Below are 14,913 nucleotides of genomic sequence, written 5' to 3' on the forward strand. Positions count from 1 at the left end.
TCAAAGTCAAATGAGTTTATTCAGAAAAGGCCTCTGCACCAGAGTAAGAAAATGAGCACCCCCTCCCACTCCTCCAGACCCTAAAAGGCCAAGTTACAAAGGTGGGGAGGGGGATGGCGGCACAGAGGAGGGAGGAGGTGGGAAGTGAGGTGGAAGGAAGGCGGGTGAAGCCTCAGCCTCCCGGAGGGCCGGGCCTGGCCTCCTCGCAGCTGGAGTGACCACCAGGGACAGGCCAACAGAGCTGGATGCTGAGAACAGCTGACAACGTGGCTCCCAGGCCTGTGGCAGGGCAGGGCCAGGAGGCCCACGGGTGTCCCCTTCCCTAAGGCTCTCCGGGATGGACACGAGGTCCCTCCTCTGCGGGCTCTGCCCTCTCCTCCACCTCCGGTCCTGCAGTGGCTGGGCTCCCAGGGGCACTCTGCTCCAGCCCTGCCTGGCCTTCTGCTTCCTCTTTGACCCCATTTGTGCCCTCTTCAGCCTCTGAGCGCTCGGATGGCTCAGGGGGCTTAGTGGTGGCCAGTGTCAGGGTGCCACCATTGGCTGCTGCCTCTGGGTGATCACTGGCACCTTGGTCCATCTTCCTTCGCTTCCTCACCTCATCGGCCACCTTGGCCCCCGGAGGCTGGGGGCAGAGCTGCTTGGCCTCCTCTGGGGCCTGGCTGACCACTTCCTGGGTCTCTGCCCTGAGGCTGCCCTGGCTGAGGGCGCAGCCCTCCAGGTTCAGGGCTATCTTCTCCACCTCAGAGGCGCTGGCTCCTGGCTCCCCCAGGGCCCGCTCCCGCAGATTTGCCTCCAGCTTCCTCTTCTTGCTCTCCTTGGGGTTTGGTGACTCTGGTCCCTGCTCCTCACTGGTCTCATCTCCCTGGTCCCTCTCCAGGGCTCTGACCTCCTGAGACTCTGTGCCAGGCAGCTGGGGACCCTCAGCCAGTGGGCCTGCCTCCTCATCCTTCCCAAGCCCACAGATGTGCCTCTGGGTGCCGACTTCAAGGGTGGGTTCCCCAGGGGTCTCCTCCTCCTTCGCCTCTCTGGGGCAGGCCAGCCGTGGTGAGCAGGGTGGCGAGCATGGCTTGAACTTCTGCAATTTGTCCTCGGGCCCCCAGACGAACCTGCAGCGGGGCCGGAAGTGCTCCCAGGCGAAGTGCAGCAGCTCGCGGCGCTGGTGCCGGCAGCGCACAGTGAACACGAAGTAGTCCAGGGCACTGTGCCGCAAGCCCGGCAGCTGCCTCCGCACCAGCGTCTCCTCCAGGAAGAAGTGGGCCAGGGGTGCCTGGTAGTGCGCCAGCCCCAGCTCCCCCAGAGACTTGAGGATGCGGGTGATGCGGAGGTTGTTGTGGCTGTGCCTGGTGGGGACAGGAGGTGCTGGTGGGGCTGCACATGGTGGGCAGTGCTCAGCCAAAGACTGCCCTTCTCCACCCCGCCCCCACTCCCCCAAGAGGCTGGTGTCCACCAGTAGACACTCCGGCCCACAGGTCAGCCCCCATTCCCACCCTGTCCTCAGGTCCCTGAGAAGATGGCCTGTGGACCTGGATCATGTTTGGTGAAGGACTGTGATGCATTCCCTAGAAGGGTGACTGTCCCCTTGGTCCCATGGAACACCCACCCCCAGCACAGCTGGAGATGAACCAGATGGGGACCCTCTAGAGGCAGGGGTGTTACCCACGTGCCCTGAGCTGCCCCTCCCCTCCACCCAGTGCCTCCCAGGGGAGCGAGGGGAGGATGTCTCCCACACCCCCCAGGTGGGGTAATCAGGGATGTAGTGAAAGTGACGGAGCCCCTGGCAACCCAACCCATGCCTACATGGGTGGCAGGCCACAGTCAAGAAGCCCACAGCTGAATCAGGTGGCACTCACCCCACTCCCCCTGCTCCCTCCCCAGTCCTGCCCCACCTGGTCCCATCCTCACCCCTTGTTCTTGCCCCCACCCCGCCATTGCCCCACCTCCACAAGCTCAGAGGATGCTGGGAGTCTCAGGCCCCACCTTGCAGGCCCCCTCCTCAGAGATGTTCCTCTGCAATCAGAGACCAGCTGTGCAGACCCCTAAGCTCCCGGCCTGCTCACCAGTTGAGGTTCTGGAAGCGTTTCTGGTAGTTGTGTGCTCGGCACACCCGGCCGGTATCTCGGTCCTCTAGCTGGATCCCAAAGAAGCCCAGCATGAGCTCATAGGCCTGGACCAGCCGCTCCCTGACCTCCTCGGACTTCTTAAATGCCTGGAAAAGCCCCCAAGGGTGGCAGAGAGCTCAGTGTCAGTGCAACACAGCCAAGAGCTGGATACCTTCCTCAGGCCCAAATTCACCTGCAGCCTTGGCTCAGACCCTCAGGGTGAAGGGCCAGGGCACAGGAGCCCAGGGCTGCTCACTTGACTCTGAACTGGCACCAGATCTCCCCAGCCTGAGGCATGTGCTGTAGCCTTGAGAGGAACTCCCTGACCTGCGGAAAGACCTCAGGGACCCCAGGGCTGGACATGGGACTGCAAGCGCCCATCCTCTCTTGGGCACACCTGCTCGGCCTCCCCGGCTCCTGGAACCCCCTCCCCACTCTCCAGGCATCATTGATCCAGCCCAAACCAGGGCTGACTAAGGCAAAGCCTGGTCACTCTGACTGCTCGTGGCCCCTTCCCTAGACCCCTGGACATGAGCAACCCTCGCAGTCAGATTTCTCTGGAAGCCTGCAAGGAGCACTGAGGGCCAGAAGCAAGGACCACTTATGAGGGAAGATAAAACTGTGGGCAGAGGAGTCCTACAGTTCCTGTTCCCCAATGGACCCGTGAACACCTGCGGCTAGCCGTGACCCATACCTCGACCTCCAGAGCTCACCTCGATCTCCCGGAGTGTGAGGGGCTTGGCATGCCAGTTCACCCCCGGCTCCCTCAGTGGAAACAGCCTGTGAGGGAAGGGATGGCACAGGCCCGGTAAGCGGCATACATGGCCCCCGGGGCTCTCTGCTCAACTCCGGCAGGGTTGGCTGGACCTCACCTGCTACACATGCTGTGGTCTCTCCCCAGTCAATAAAGTCAAAAGGGTGAGGATGGGAGAGCTCCAGGGGGAGTGCCCAGGATAAGGGCCCAGGACAGCCCAGCCACAGGAGTCCCGCCTGCCTGCACATCAGCAGGGCACCTGCCAGACAGCGACCCCCCTCCCTACCATTCCCTTTCATTCTCATGTTCTTCTTTGCCGCCCACCATTAATGCTGCAGAATTATTCTCAGGGATATCCTGTGCTCTGAGTCGGTCTCCTGCAAGCCGTCCTTAAAGGACATTGCATTTGCAGGCCAGCCTCCGGGGGGCACCTAGGCACCATTAGAACCCACCCTTGCGGCAGAGGGGCTCTGCGGACAGATTCAGGACAGCCTCAGGGGGCCTCCAGCGAGCCAGCTGGTTGACTGCTCTTGTTGTTCCCCAAAGCCAGCGTCAAACCCCAGCAGCAGAGGCTGTTCCTAGCTGGAGAACCCAGACGCGGTCTCCCCTTAGCTGGCCCTCGCCTGCAGAGCCAGGCACCTGGCACGGAGGGCAGTGCGCCTGCTCAGTAAGCGCGGAGCCTGGAAGAGGCGGAGCCAGGATCCAGTCTGGGCAGGGTCTCAAGCCCCTTCTCAGAAGCCCCGCCCACTCACCACTGGATGTAGGAGTGATTGTCCTCCAGGAGTTCATAGTCTTCCTTCCAGTTCTGAAGAATGTCCTCAATGAAACAGCCTGGGAGCCCCACAGAGACAAGTCAGGGGGACTGCCGAAAGCCCCTCCCCCCACCCCTTTCATGAGGACCTTGGGGCTTGGCAGCTTCAGGTTGTGCACACCGCCTGTGATGTTAACCCAATTTAGGCCGACCACCACTCTGCAATCTGGAAGGTGAACCCTTATGGCTGATAGAGGGCAGACCGGAGCGGGCAGGCCATGCTGGGCACTGTGGGCCAGAGGACCCAGGAGGCCCCAATGGGGAAGAGCGAGTGGTCCCACACCTGCACCTGTCTTTGCAGAAGGGGGACCTTGCTGCACCCCACAAACCACAGGCTGCTAGCTAGAGTTCTGCCCTCACACAGAGCCTGCCACCAAGCCCCATGCTGCAGCTTGGTCTCTGCAGGGCAACCGCCACTTTCTGCAAAGAGCCTGGAGGGAAATATTTGAGGCTGTGTGGCCCCTGATGTGTGCAGCAAAGGAGCCATGGACAACAAGTATGCGGATGGGTTCTGATAAAACCTCACCCTGGACACTGGAATTTGAATCTCATATGATTTTCGCATGTCATAAATGTTATTGTACCATAAAACTTTCCCAACTGTTTAAAAGGTAAAAACCATTCCTTCCTATTAGTTTATGCATGCAGCTTCCTCACTATGGAGGTAGGCGAGCAGTCATGACAGAGACTGTGGGCCTGCAAAGCCACCAGCATTCATCACCTGACCCTTTGGACCATGGTGGCCACTGTGTCCAGGCCAAGGGCTGGGGCCCTGGGAGTCCCTCAGCAGCTTTGGGGTGGGGGTGGGGGTGCACTGTGGGGCTATATCTGAAAGCCACAGGTTCAAACCATGTCACAGCAGACCAGACAGGCAGAGAGGAACACCCCCAGAATGGAGCTGCCGGCAGCTGGGCAGATACACACCATTAGGCAGGAACCGAATCTCATTTTTGTAGAAACTCAGGTTGAGCATGTCGCCATTGTCATCTCCTTCTACCAGATCCTACGGCGTCAGATAAAGGTGATAAGATGTCATCCAAACAGGCTGCCTCCAAGGACCCCTCATACTGAAGCATTTCTGAGGCGGGTGGGAGGGAGGTGTTGGCTCTTGGCCCATGAACCTCCAGACATCCTGAGGGTTGGTGAAGACCCCAAGTGCCAAGCCTGGGTCCCCCACCCCACAGGGGAGGACCAGCCTTCATACTTAGGAGATAGCAGCCACCACCAGTGACGACCACTCTGACCACCAGTGATAACCATCCCCCTCTCAACAACGTGGGCCAGGGCTGGGAGGTCCCCTTCATCTGCACCCCAGAGACAGTCCACCAGTTCCCTGAGACTCAGGTGCAGAGGGCAGGGACTGAGGACAACAGAAGCCATGAGATGGGCTGGTGGGGCCTCCTGTGGATGAGCTGGCAGCTGGTGCTGTCACGGTGTGAAAGGTGAGGGTGCTGTGGTGGGAATTAGGGCGTGGTGCTCTCACCCCGTGATTATAGGAAGGATTCAGTCCTGGTGGGCTGCAGGGGTGGGTATGGGGGGCGGGTCTGTGCACAGATACCTACCGGGTAGTGGTGCCGGTACCGGCGTGTGTCCCGTGCAGCTCGCCAGTTTCGGGACCCTGTCACCTTGAGCTGCGGAGAGAGAATGGATCAGATCCCAGTGGGGAGACCCTCCCCATTCCTCAAGGCAGCCAGCAAGCAGGACCCATTCCAGGGAGGCCCCACCCTGGTGAGGGCAGCAAGGACTGGGCCTAGCTGCCAGCAATGTCAGAGGGGCCAGAGCAGCTGGAGTGAGCCCTCCAGACTCCAGGCCAATGTACATTCTTGGGGTGCCCCGTGACTCCAGCATCATTTTCTCCTCCCATGTTTGCTGGCATCACAGTCCAGGACCTCCTCTGGGAACCCCGACTCCCCCAACACTTCCTCCTTGCCCTGTGCTCTAAACTGACACCTAAGGGGCTGTATACCCAAGGGCAATGGCCTTGCCACCAAGAGCCCCAGATGCTTCTGAAAGGGGTTTCTTAGCCAGATGCCAGTTAGGTCAATGGACAGTGCGTGGAAATGAAACTCAGCAGAAACTGCCCCGCCCCCCATCAGCATCCATTTCTCAGCCTCCCTGGGTTGGTCCAGAGGGCAGGTCCTGACCAATGCTGGTCACGTGCACAGCTCAGAGCAGGGCCAGTGCCATAGGTGCACAAATGAGCGTCCAGGAGGAAGCACCAAAAAGCCACACCGGGACCCAGTGTGGGGCGGCCAGGAAGGACCCATGGGGGACTGGAGAGGAGATTGGGACTCTGTAGAAGGAGAGAAGCCATAGCAGAGGGACAGGGAAGAGGTCACAGGACCATGGGCATCTCACAGGAAGGTCCACGTGCCGAAGCACTGCTTTAGGAGTGTGGCCCACGGAGCTACAGTGAGGATGGCGTCTTCCTATCTAAGCTGCACCACGTCCAGCTTAGGGGCATCTGCTTGGGGGAAGAGGTGGATTCCTGCCCTGTGACCCTGACCACTGCCCAGACTACCTACCCTAGGAACTCGTGCCCGCCTGAAACACTGGAAATGTGCCAAGGTCGCCGGCCTTCTCGGCAGGCCCAAGAGCCCCTTGGGGTTCCTCTTGCTGACTGACCACTCCAAGACCCAGAGAGAAACTTGAACACCAGAGTGCTCATCTGCAGTACTGATAATCCATCACTGAGACCACTAAGCCTGAAACTCAAGCTTCCCCAGACACGGTGCCAAGATACCCTGGTCCCAGAGGGAGGGGGACACGTGGTGACTACTATCACTTGGAGCCCTCCCTCTCACCTGGAACCCCAGCTGGAGCAATGGCATCCACTCAGGGATTGTGACACCCGGTGAGTACCAGCAAGTAACTGCCCGTAATGTTGAATAACCATGGTTATGACAAGTAACCAGTGGTGACAACGAGGAGCTGGTGGGCACACCAGCTGCTCTGGCTCAGGCAAGCCACACACATGTAGCCTCCAAGGCCACCTCCAGACGACATGAGGTGAACCCCGGTCAGAGCGGGTAGGTGCTGCACCTAGTGAGGGTCAACCGGGTGGGGCAGGCTGGGGGCTCTGGGGCCTGGGGAAGGGTGGAGGCAGCAGCTCCAGGAGAGGCGGTGAAGAAGGCCAGAGCTGAGGACTGGGTCTGTCTAGAGGACAGAGCCAAGGGCCTAAGGCTGCGATGTGACAGGGGAGTCAAGGATGTGCTGGGGCGATCCTCTGGAGGAAGTGTCACCGCTCGGATCTGGCCCTGGGGACCAGGGTCTGAGGGTGGCCCTGGATTCCCTGCAAGGTGCCCTGGTAGGGGAGCGCGCGGGGGAGAGGGTTGGGGAGGACCTCAGCGTGTCCTGGGGACCAGGACAGGGCGGGAAAGGGGCAACCGCTGGAGATGGGGAGCCGGGCCCCAAGCCGGGTCTCTGGGAGGTGCCCGCACACCTGGCCCCGCGGCGGGGCGGGGAACGGCTTGCCAGCAGCAGGACTTTGCCCTCTTTGCCGCCGCGGCCTCCCCAGGGGCGCCGGGTTCCCAGGGCGCGGGGGCGGCACCTGGAGCGCGCTGGGCCGCGCGTCCTCCTCGGCCTCCGCGTTCCCCGGAGCGCCGGTCTCGCCATCCTCGCCGGCCTCCGCCCGCGGGCCCTCGCCGTCCTCCTCCTCATCCTCGTCCCAGGTCGAGTCGCAGTCCGGGTCCTCCATGCTCAGGTGGCGGCGGGACCGGCTCCGGCGGAAGCGAAAATGAAACAGGGAGGAAGCGCGGGGGCGGGCCGGAGGCGGGCCGGGGGGCGGGTCGGAGGCGGGCCCGGGGCTGTCGTCTCGGCCCGCCCAGTCCTGAGGAGGACCGTCTCCAGGATGTACCCTCCAAGGATGTCCCTCTGGAGGAGGCCTGTCCCCCCCACACCGAGAAAGCCTCTCCGGAGGACGCTCCCCTCACCCCCGAGGTTGCACCCCTCCATGCCCACCTAGGTATGGATTTCTCCCTGGAGAGGACCCTTGGGGAGTGCTCCCCAGGGTACCCTCTCAGAATCCTTCCAGGTCCCCTTTCCCCTGGAGAATGGCCTCCTCCACCCTGGAGGACCAGAACCACTGCCCCGCCCCCATGTTCTCCTCAGAAAAATGTAGACAGGAAGCCCGCCCCCTGAGGAGGTCCCCCAGAGCACCCCTAGAACGTCCCTTCCCCTCCGAACACCCTCCCCTGCAGGGCACCTCTCTCCACCATGATCCCCCTAAGGATGACCTAAGGGAGGATGTCCCCTTGAAGGGTGGCCCCCCTGGAGCTTGTCTGTAGCAGATGTCCCTCCACAAGTGTGCCCCTAGGAGAATACCCCCAAGTTGTCCCCCAGGTGTTCCCCCAGGACGCCTCCCTTAGGAGACCCCCGGGTGTCCCCCAGGTGTGGGCTGGGGCAGCACTTTCATCAGATGTCCTCTGAGGAGTGACTTGCTTTCAGGATGCTTCAGGTGAACAGCAGAACTCCTCTTGCTGGACAGTAGGAATGGAGATCCCCATGTCCCCTCCAAAGGTTCACACCCAGGTGGTCTGCCTTTTCAAGGCCACTAGGAGGGTCTCTCTCCAGTCCTGACAGTCCCATAGTGCAGTGTCCTCGTGGGCCTAACCTGCTGTCCCCTTTGCTGCAGGTAATGGTTGTAAGACAGCACAGGTGCTGCCATCACTGACTTGGAGGCACCAGGTAAAGACCCAGACACCTGGAGGCAGGAATGACCCAGGGTCACCCTCAGGGCTGGTCAACAGAGACTGAGGCCCTGCTCAGTCCTGCAGGCTGCCAGGCCTCAGGTTGGTATGCCCAAGGATGTGACAGTCCTTGAGCTGTGCATCTGGGGACAGCTCGGAGCTGGACAGAACCTGCCAGTCTTGGCCATGGGCACGGCTGAAGACCCTTCTTCATACTGGTGCCAACTCCTTGCAGGCTTACCAACCTCCATTACCTCTCTGGGTACCATCTCGCCTGGACAACCTTCTAGGACAGTGGTGACTCCCCCAAAAGTGTGGAGTTCTGGGCATTTCTGCAAAGCTTCTGCCACTGATGGCCAGGGTAGGTGTCCCAAGGAGCAGGCAACAGAGAGGCAGGCTGTCAGGCATTGTTCGGAGTTGGCCTATTGCAGACTGTAGCCACAGGCCTGGACTTCTCCTTAGCTGACTTGCAGTTGGCTGTGACTAGACCCTGGCTGTGACTTCTGGAGGGATGGGGCCCTCTGATGAGGCACTGCTGGGTGCTGGGCGCTCTGAGAGCACTTGGGTGGGTGGGCAGGCTCCCCCACCTCTACCAGAAAACAGATAAGCATGGACTGGAGGACACAGGGCCGTAGCTACAGGCTGCGGTACTCAGAGCACAGCCTCCCACACCGCCTCCTGCCACACACATGACTTGTTCTCAGATGGGGCCCAGCTTCTGCTTTACAAGTGCCAGCCACACTCGACTGCACCAGGGTGCTGTCTAGATGCCCTTCCCTGTGGTAGGAGGCCCCTCTGAAAGTGTGATCTTCTCCTGGAATCTCACGTCACGGGGCCCTTAGGCACCAGGTCTGACTGTGGGGTGTAAGCTTCTGCTTCAGCTTCCTGCACGGGGCAGTCAGGACAGAAGGCCAGGGCTGCTCAGGGTCAGTAGACCTGACACGAGACACTCCATGCCAGGCACTGTGGGCCCTATTGGGGCAGCAGGTGCCGGCCTCCAACCCCCACCGGGCCACCTCTCAGCCCACGGAGCCCCATGGGCTCAGGGATTTCCAACCACCTGTGGCTGATATTGGGGGGATGGATGGCACCAATGTCCTCCTGGTTTGTCAGGATGAGGGTGAGCACCTCCTCTCTCACTTGGGAGGTCTGAGCTCCGCCCCAGTTCGCATGCTGGTGGGAAGTAAGCACTACTCCCACCAGGCACCACTCCGACTGGGTGCCTCTCTTGACCGTTTTTTATTTGAAGGGATGCTCACATGCAACAAAGTAGCCACTCTAGACCTGTTACTAGTTTGTATATTCATTGTATCAAGTGATCCAAGTACATCAAAGCCTAGCTTCAGTTATAAATCTTGAAAAAGACAACCTCCTACTATAAGAAAAGTTAACTTTGGTATCACAATCACACAACTCCAGTTGCTTTTTTGTGCTTTAATGTCCCTCAGTCAAAAGTAAGTGTGTCTGGGTCAGCCTGGTGCCCAGGCTGCATCCTCCCTCAGCCTGCCTCCCTCTGCTCATTCATTTGGTCTGTTTGCCAGTGCAGTGACTCGAGAATACAAAAATAACCGCTACAAATTCTTTGTATCTGGCATATAAAAACTGAGTGAAAAGTATCTCAGTAGTCTGTTACCTTAAAACAAAACATCTCAGGAAAAAATACAACACAGGTTCAACTTCTGCAGTACTTTTTTCATATAAAACCCTAGTAAAATAGGCTTCTTAAAAATTAAATAGTGAAATACCAACCAAATTATATACATCATTACAGTACAGGTGAATGAGGCAAAGTACCCAGTTCTCAGTCTCCCTGGTGGTGGAAGGGCCGGCGCCTGCGGCCTGACGCTTCCCTGAGGCTGCAGTCAGTTGAGAGCGAGCCTTTGACTGGTGGACAGACGGACAAACGGGAAGACCCGAGCCCCTCAGAGCAGAGAGGCAGTCCATGTTTTATTGCTTGCTGTGCCCGCTCTCTGCCCACGCAGCCTGGTCCTCAGGCCCATGCCAACGCTTGGCCCCAGGTGCAGCTGAGCCAATGCGATGGGACCCACGAGTGTCCAGAGAGGACGCGGCCTGGGCTCACACATCCTGGGTCTCAGCATCTGAGCGGGACCCGTCCTGGGCGTTGGGGGCCATCCGAGCCCAGATGGTCTGAGTGACACCTCAGGAGCCTCTGGCACCCGAGGGCAGGCAGCAGGGCTGGTGGCATTTGACCCGCCGACTGCCTGGAGACCACAGCACCCGCCTGCTGCAAGTGTCTACGTCCGGCGCCGCTTGGCTGCACTGGGGCTGGAGGGGTTGCTGTTGGCGGTCAGGACTTTGTCAGTGACCCGGCTGCGCTTCCGCTTGTCTGACCCCTCTTTGGACCCCAAGTCCGAGTTGTTCTTTTCTTTGTCTTTGCTGGACTTTTCTGTTGCTTTCCCCAAGCTTCCTGAAGATGAAAAAACTGGGAGACAAAATCATTTGGCTGAAAACAGAATATCCAAAATTTTATTTCATCTTCCTGTTCAGTTACAAAAATCTATACCTATGTACAGGACATCGACCCCAAAAGGCTCCTCCCTAGCTGGGGGTGCCTGCATGGCTGTGCCCATCTTTGCTTCTCGGGGTTCACCCTGCACTGAGAAGGCCGCCACCCATTTTACTTCAGTCGGGCACCCTCTGGCACCCCCACCCCCCTAGGTTGGCCCCGAGAGTGACTCCCCTGTGTGGGAGGCTCTCCCCGAGCAGACAGAAGCTGCCTTAGCTGCTCAGACAGATGAATGACTCCACTGCCCATGATGGGGAGGCCTTGTCAGGCTGGGGTCCATGCCCCTGGGGCCCTAGGGTGGGAGGGCAAGCTCCACACTTACCATCATCAGCCCCGTTGTGGGGGTCCACATCTTCCTTCATTTCCTCTTTCATTTCCTCCTCGATGATCACTTTTCCTGTGGGGAGATGGCCGATGATGACCTGGAGCCTGCAGTGGTGAGCGCCGTGGCCCCGCCTGACCACGGTGGCTCAGGCCAGGGGCTGCTCCCGACTTGGGAGGTGTCTTCCCCTGTTCTGGAGGCCCCCAGACCGCCCCATCCTGGAGGGTGAATACCACCCAGACAGTGACCCTCACTCTCTGAGGCTCGTGACCTTCACCCTGACATCGCCACCTTTTCCCATTCCCAAATCTGCCCTTGCCCAAGTCATACCTTCTCGGACTTCTTGAATGATTTCTTCTGGAAGGACAAAATTCCTCTCTGGATTTGGGAACGGAAGAATCTCAGACTCGTGCTAATGACAAATAAGGGTTTTTTTTTTTTTAGAAGCAAAGAAAAAAATATGATTTTAAATTATCACATTTTAAAGAAAAGGTGACCAGAGATGTAAGAGCCAACTCAGGAGTGACCAATGAGCACAGATGACTGTCCTAGGGGGCTGCAGTGGGCAGGCATGGGGCCTGAGGCCTTTGTTCTCTCTCGTGGAAACCAGGCAAACAAAGCAAAATGGAGGAGGCACCAGGAATGCTCATCAGGCTCCACTTGTTCCCCAGATCACATAGGCCCAGAGGGACAGAGAGCCAGAAACACCACCACCAGACAAAGGGAAAGGTGAGCTGGCGGGAAGGGTCTCTGGGTTGGGAGGGGATTCAGGAGACAGGGCTTCTAGTCCCCAACTTGGGAGCTGAGCTGACAAGCTAGGTGGTCAGCGAGTAAGTGTGCCAACCGCCAGCTGGGAGCTTCACAAACCCTGAGAGCTCCCGGGCCCATGGTCATCCCGTGGGGTGGGATCCACAGACCCATATTTACAAGGTCCCAGGTGACCATGGCATCAGCTCCATAGCGGTACTGGGGTCCAAGGAACTGAGGAAGGAAGGGCCACCTGTCCTGGACTGAGAGCCCCCTTGGAGGCCCCCACAGCTGAGTATCACGGGGACCCTGTGCTGGGCATCATGGCCTCAGCACCCTCTGAGCCAGCATCTGCACTTGAGAGCCATCTGTCCTGTCTACCGCACCAAAGGCCCCCCAGAACACGGGCCCTGCCGTACTTGTCTCTGTGTCCAGCTCTGGGCCCCAGTCTGGAGTGGAGATGCAGGAAGTGTCTGGGGGCCAGGTGACACCCCAACATGACAAGCATGGGGGTCCTCACAGGACCCGGGAATTCTGGGGAAGTGGGGCCCCAACTGGTGGGCACAGCCCTTTGGGGGGCCTGCTTCAGTTCAGCAGCTTGACCGCGAGTTTCCGGGTGCTAAGTGAGGGCTGGGGGTCAGAGAGGTGCTGTCATTTCTCTCCCGTCTCTGCCTTGTGACAAGGAGGTGCAAACGACTTGCGCAAGCCCAACAGGGAACTTGTGGCGGTGAGGGTTAGGGACACAAGCGGGTCTGAGCTTCACTGTCTGCCTCATGACAAGCAACAGGTCTCAGTGGGAGGAGGGTTCGGTGGCGGTACAGCCCCGAGTCCTGCTGCCTGCTGCCACAGGGCCCTGACTCCTGCTGTTCCTCTGCAGGGAACACCCACCTGTCTTTTCTGCTGTCCTGGTTACTGAGTTGACCTGCTCTCCCTCAGACCTGGCATCTGGGGGTTCCCTGAGGGAGGCCTTCTGGTCGCCCTGGTTCTCACAGAAGCCACCATGTTCATCTCAATGTGACTCAGACCTAGTCACCTTCCTACCTATAGCACTCGGGAGTTTTCCACAGGACTGACAACCTAAGAGCCCCCTCCCACACAGGCCTCAGCTCCCTAGTTATCTCCTGGAAAGATCTTAACTGGACCTCCTCTCCCCCCCCAAATCTAAGGTAGGTTCAGTGCAATAACTAGCTACTGTCACCAGGCTTGTGTTTTCATAAAACTACCCAGAGCTATCTCGTTTAACAACTGGTCACCTGTGGGACATCCTGGATGTCAAGGTCCCTGAGGCCAGGACCTGGTGGGGGCGGGGGGAGGCGGTGTGGAGGGGGCTCTCTGCCAGTGGCTCTGGCTGCGGGGGTCCAGCTCACCAGTGCTTGCATGTCATACATGGTGCTCAGGTGGTCCCAGATGACCTTGGATGGGACCTGCCGACCGATGTTTTGGCTGAACTTGTCTCGGATGCAGATCATGTGGAAGTGCCGATTCACACCTGCAGAAGGAAGGGGTCGGCTTGTGGGGGAGGGGTAGGCCAGCTGGTAGGGTGGAGAAGAGAGGTAGGGGGCAAGGGGGAGAGAGCGGGCAGTGATTGCAAGGGTGTAGGGAGGCAAAGGTGGAGGGTGCAGGAGGTAGGAGGTGCGGGGGGGGGGGGAGAGGTGGGAGAGGAAAAAGCAGGGGTCTGCAGCGGAGGTGTAACGAGGGGACAGGGGTGGGGGTGCACGTGAGGGCTGAAGTCAGCCGGGATGGGTGGCTGGGCACAGGAAGAGGGGAGTCGGGTGGGGGTAGGGTATAGAAGGGGACAGCGAGGGCAGGAGTGGGGGACTGCTGGAGGAAGCATGGGTAGGGTGCGCAGGTGGGGGCAGGGTCGGCGGGGGTGCAGGCGCAGGAGGCCCCGCCCCGCGCGCCCAGCGCGCGTCCCCGACCGTTGCCGGCCGCCCCGCCCCCACGCGGGTGGGCCGCCCCGGCGCGGCGCTTTGCTCACCGACGGGCTTGTGGCCCAGCATGGCGTGGAAGAGGCACACCTCCACCTCGGGGCTCCACACCACCGTCTCCTCGGCCGGGCTGGTGGCAGCCTCCCCCGGCCCCTTGTCGCCAGCCGCACCGCCGCCGCCCACCTCGGCCTCCCCCATGGCCCCGCCGGCCAGCGAGGAGCCCCGGGCGGGAGCGGGCGCGGCCACGAGCTCCGCGCAGGCGCACTCGCGGCGTGGGCGCGCGCTCGACGGGCTCGCTCTCGGGCTCTCGCGCGGCGCAGGCGCAGGCGCAGCTGAGCGCTGGGTCGCCGCGCCCCCAGGCGGCCCGGTCCCGCGGCGCAGCGCGGGCAGAGCCGGCGGATCAGGCGAAGGAGTGGGTTTGCGTAGACAGAGGGAAATGCCCTAAATTAGATTGTGCCGGTGGCTGCACAGCTCGGGGTAAACCCCGCTGAACTCTGCGCTTACGATGGCGGGATTGCAAGCTGCACCTCAGTAAGAAGCAAAGAAGAAAAAGAACAGGCAACCTACAGTTCCTGCGAGTGGGGGCTCCAAGGGCTTCCACTGCCTCTAGCTGACCCTTGGCCTGAGCGCTGCACAGAGAGGCTCCTGCACACCGGGGCAGGGACGTCAGGGTACAGCCTTCCCGCCCCAGGCCTCCAGGGTGACCAGCATTGGGCCTTGCGGGTTAACCCTGGCCGGGAGGGGCGGGGCCAATTGGGGCGGCCCGCCTGGGCAGTCAGGTGACAAGCTCAAAGCTGCGCCCAATCAAGACCGCCGGCTCCGCCCCGCCCCGCCCCACCCGCGCCCCCGAGGGCTTCTCCCCGCCCCTTCTCCGTCAGGCCGCGCCCACGCGGTGCCCGGGGAGAATACCCAAGTCGGGGAGCGCTCTTGCTCTTCGTCTCTCCCCCGGGTGTAGACGCCGGGTCGGCCTTCCGGGTCCCTTTCCGGCTCTGCGGCTTGCCAGCCGTGTGAGCCAGGCAAGACGCTGAGCCTCTCCA

At 60.4% G+C, this 14,913-nt stretch overlaps 2 protein-coding genes across 5 annotated transcripts; both read right to left on the reverse strand.

Annotated features, from left to right (window-relative positions):
* OGFR (opioid growth factor receptor) lies at nucleotides 1-7,411 on the reverse strand. Of its 2 annotated transcripts, none has more exons than XM_043884462.1 (7): nucleotides 7,107-7,411; nucleotides 5,227-5,295; nucleotides 4,589-4,667; nucleotides 3,606-3,684; nucleotides 2,813-2,879; nucleotides 2,058-2,206; nucleotides 1-1,340 (listed from the first exon to the last, which is right to left on the reverse strand). In XM_043884462.1, the coding sequence occupies exons 1-7, from the start codon at nucleotides 7,359-7,361 to the stop codon at nucleotides 323-325; spliced, it is 1,716 nt and encodes a 571-aa protein (XP_043740397.1). In that variant the 5' UTR covers nucleotides 7,362-7,411; the 3' UTR covers nucleotides 1-322. The 2 variants fall into 2 exon arrangements, with proteins under 2 accessions (XP_043740397.1, XP_043740398.1); XM_043884463.1 differs by having other exon boundaries at nucleotides 7,215-7,410.
* Nucleotides 7,412-9,634: 2,223 nt separating this feature from the next.
* On the reverse strand, nucleotides 9,635-14,612 carry LOC122681976 (MRG domain binding protein). 3 transcript variants are annotated; one of them, XM_043884610.1, is made up of 5 exons: nucleotides 13,927-14,606; nucleotides 13,202-13,437; nucleotides 11,532-11,613; nucleotides 11,202-11,276; nucleotides 9,635-10,795 (listed from the first exon to the last, which is right to left on the reverse strand). In XM_043884610.1, the coding sequence occupies exons 1-5, from the start codon at nucleotides 14,072-14,074 to the stop codon at nucleotides 10,608-10,610; spliced, it is 729 nt and encodes a 242-aa protein (XP_043740545.1). In that variant the 5' UTR covers nucleotides 14,075-14,606; the 3' UTR covers nucleotides 9,635-10,607. The 3 variants fall into 3 exon arrangements, with proteins under 3 accessions (XP_043740545.1, XP_043740546.1, XP_043740547.1); XM_043884611.1 differs by having other exon boundaries at nucleotides 13,316-13,437; nucleotides 13,927-14,602; XM_043884612.1 differs by having other exon boundaries at nucleotides 10,677-10,816; nucleotides 13,927-14,612.
* Between the last annotated feature and the right edge of the window lie 301 nt (nucleotides 14,613-14,913).

The sequence above is a fragment of the Cervus elaphus genome, chromosome 23, assembly GCF_910594005.1.
Source record: "Cervus elaphus chromosome 23, mCerEla1.1, whole genome shotgun sequence".
Lineage (NCBI taxonomy): Eukaryota > Metazoa > Chordata > Mammalia > Artiodactyla > Cervidae > Cervus > Cervus elaphus.

Coding starts and splice junctions, on each gene's coding strand:
- LOC122681976 (XM_043884610.1), bottom strand. CDS start 14,074: ATGGGGGAGGCCGAGGTGGGCGGCGGCGGTGCGGCTGGCGACAAGGGG. Junction 13,438..13,926: donor GCTGGGCCACAAGCCCGTCG/GTGAGCAAAGCG, acceptor TTCCTTCTGCAG/GTGTGAATCGGCACTTCCAC. Junction 10,796..11,201: donor CCACAACGGGGCTGATGATG/GTAAGTGTGGAG, acceptor TTTGTCTCCCAG/TTTTTTCATCTTCAGGAAGC.
- OGFR (XM_043884462.1), bottom strand. CDS start 7,361: ATGGAGGACCCGGACTGCGACTCGACCTGGGACGAGGATGAGGAGGAG. Junction 3,685..4,588: donor GATTCGGTTCCTGCCTAATG/GTGTGTATCTGC, acceptor TGGGGCTCCCAG/GCTGTTTCATTGAGGACATT. Junction 2,880..3,605: donor AATCACTCCTACATCCAGTG/GTGAGTGGGCGG, acceptor CTTCCCTCACAG/GCTGTTTCCACTGAGGGAGC.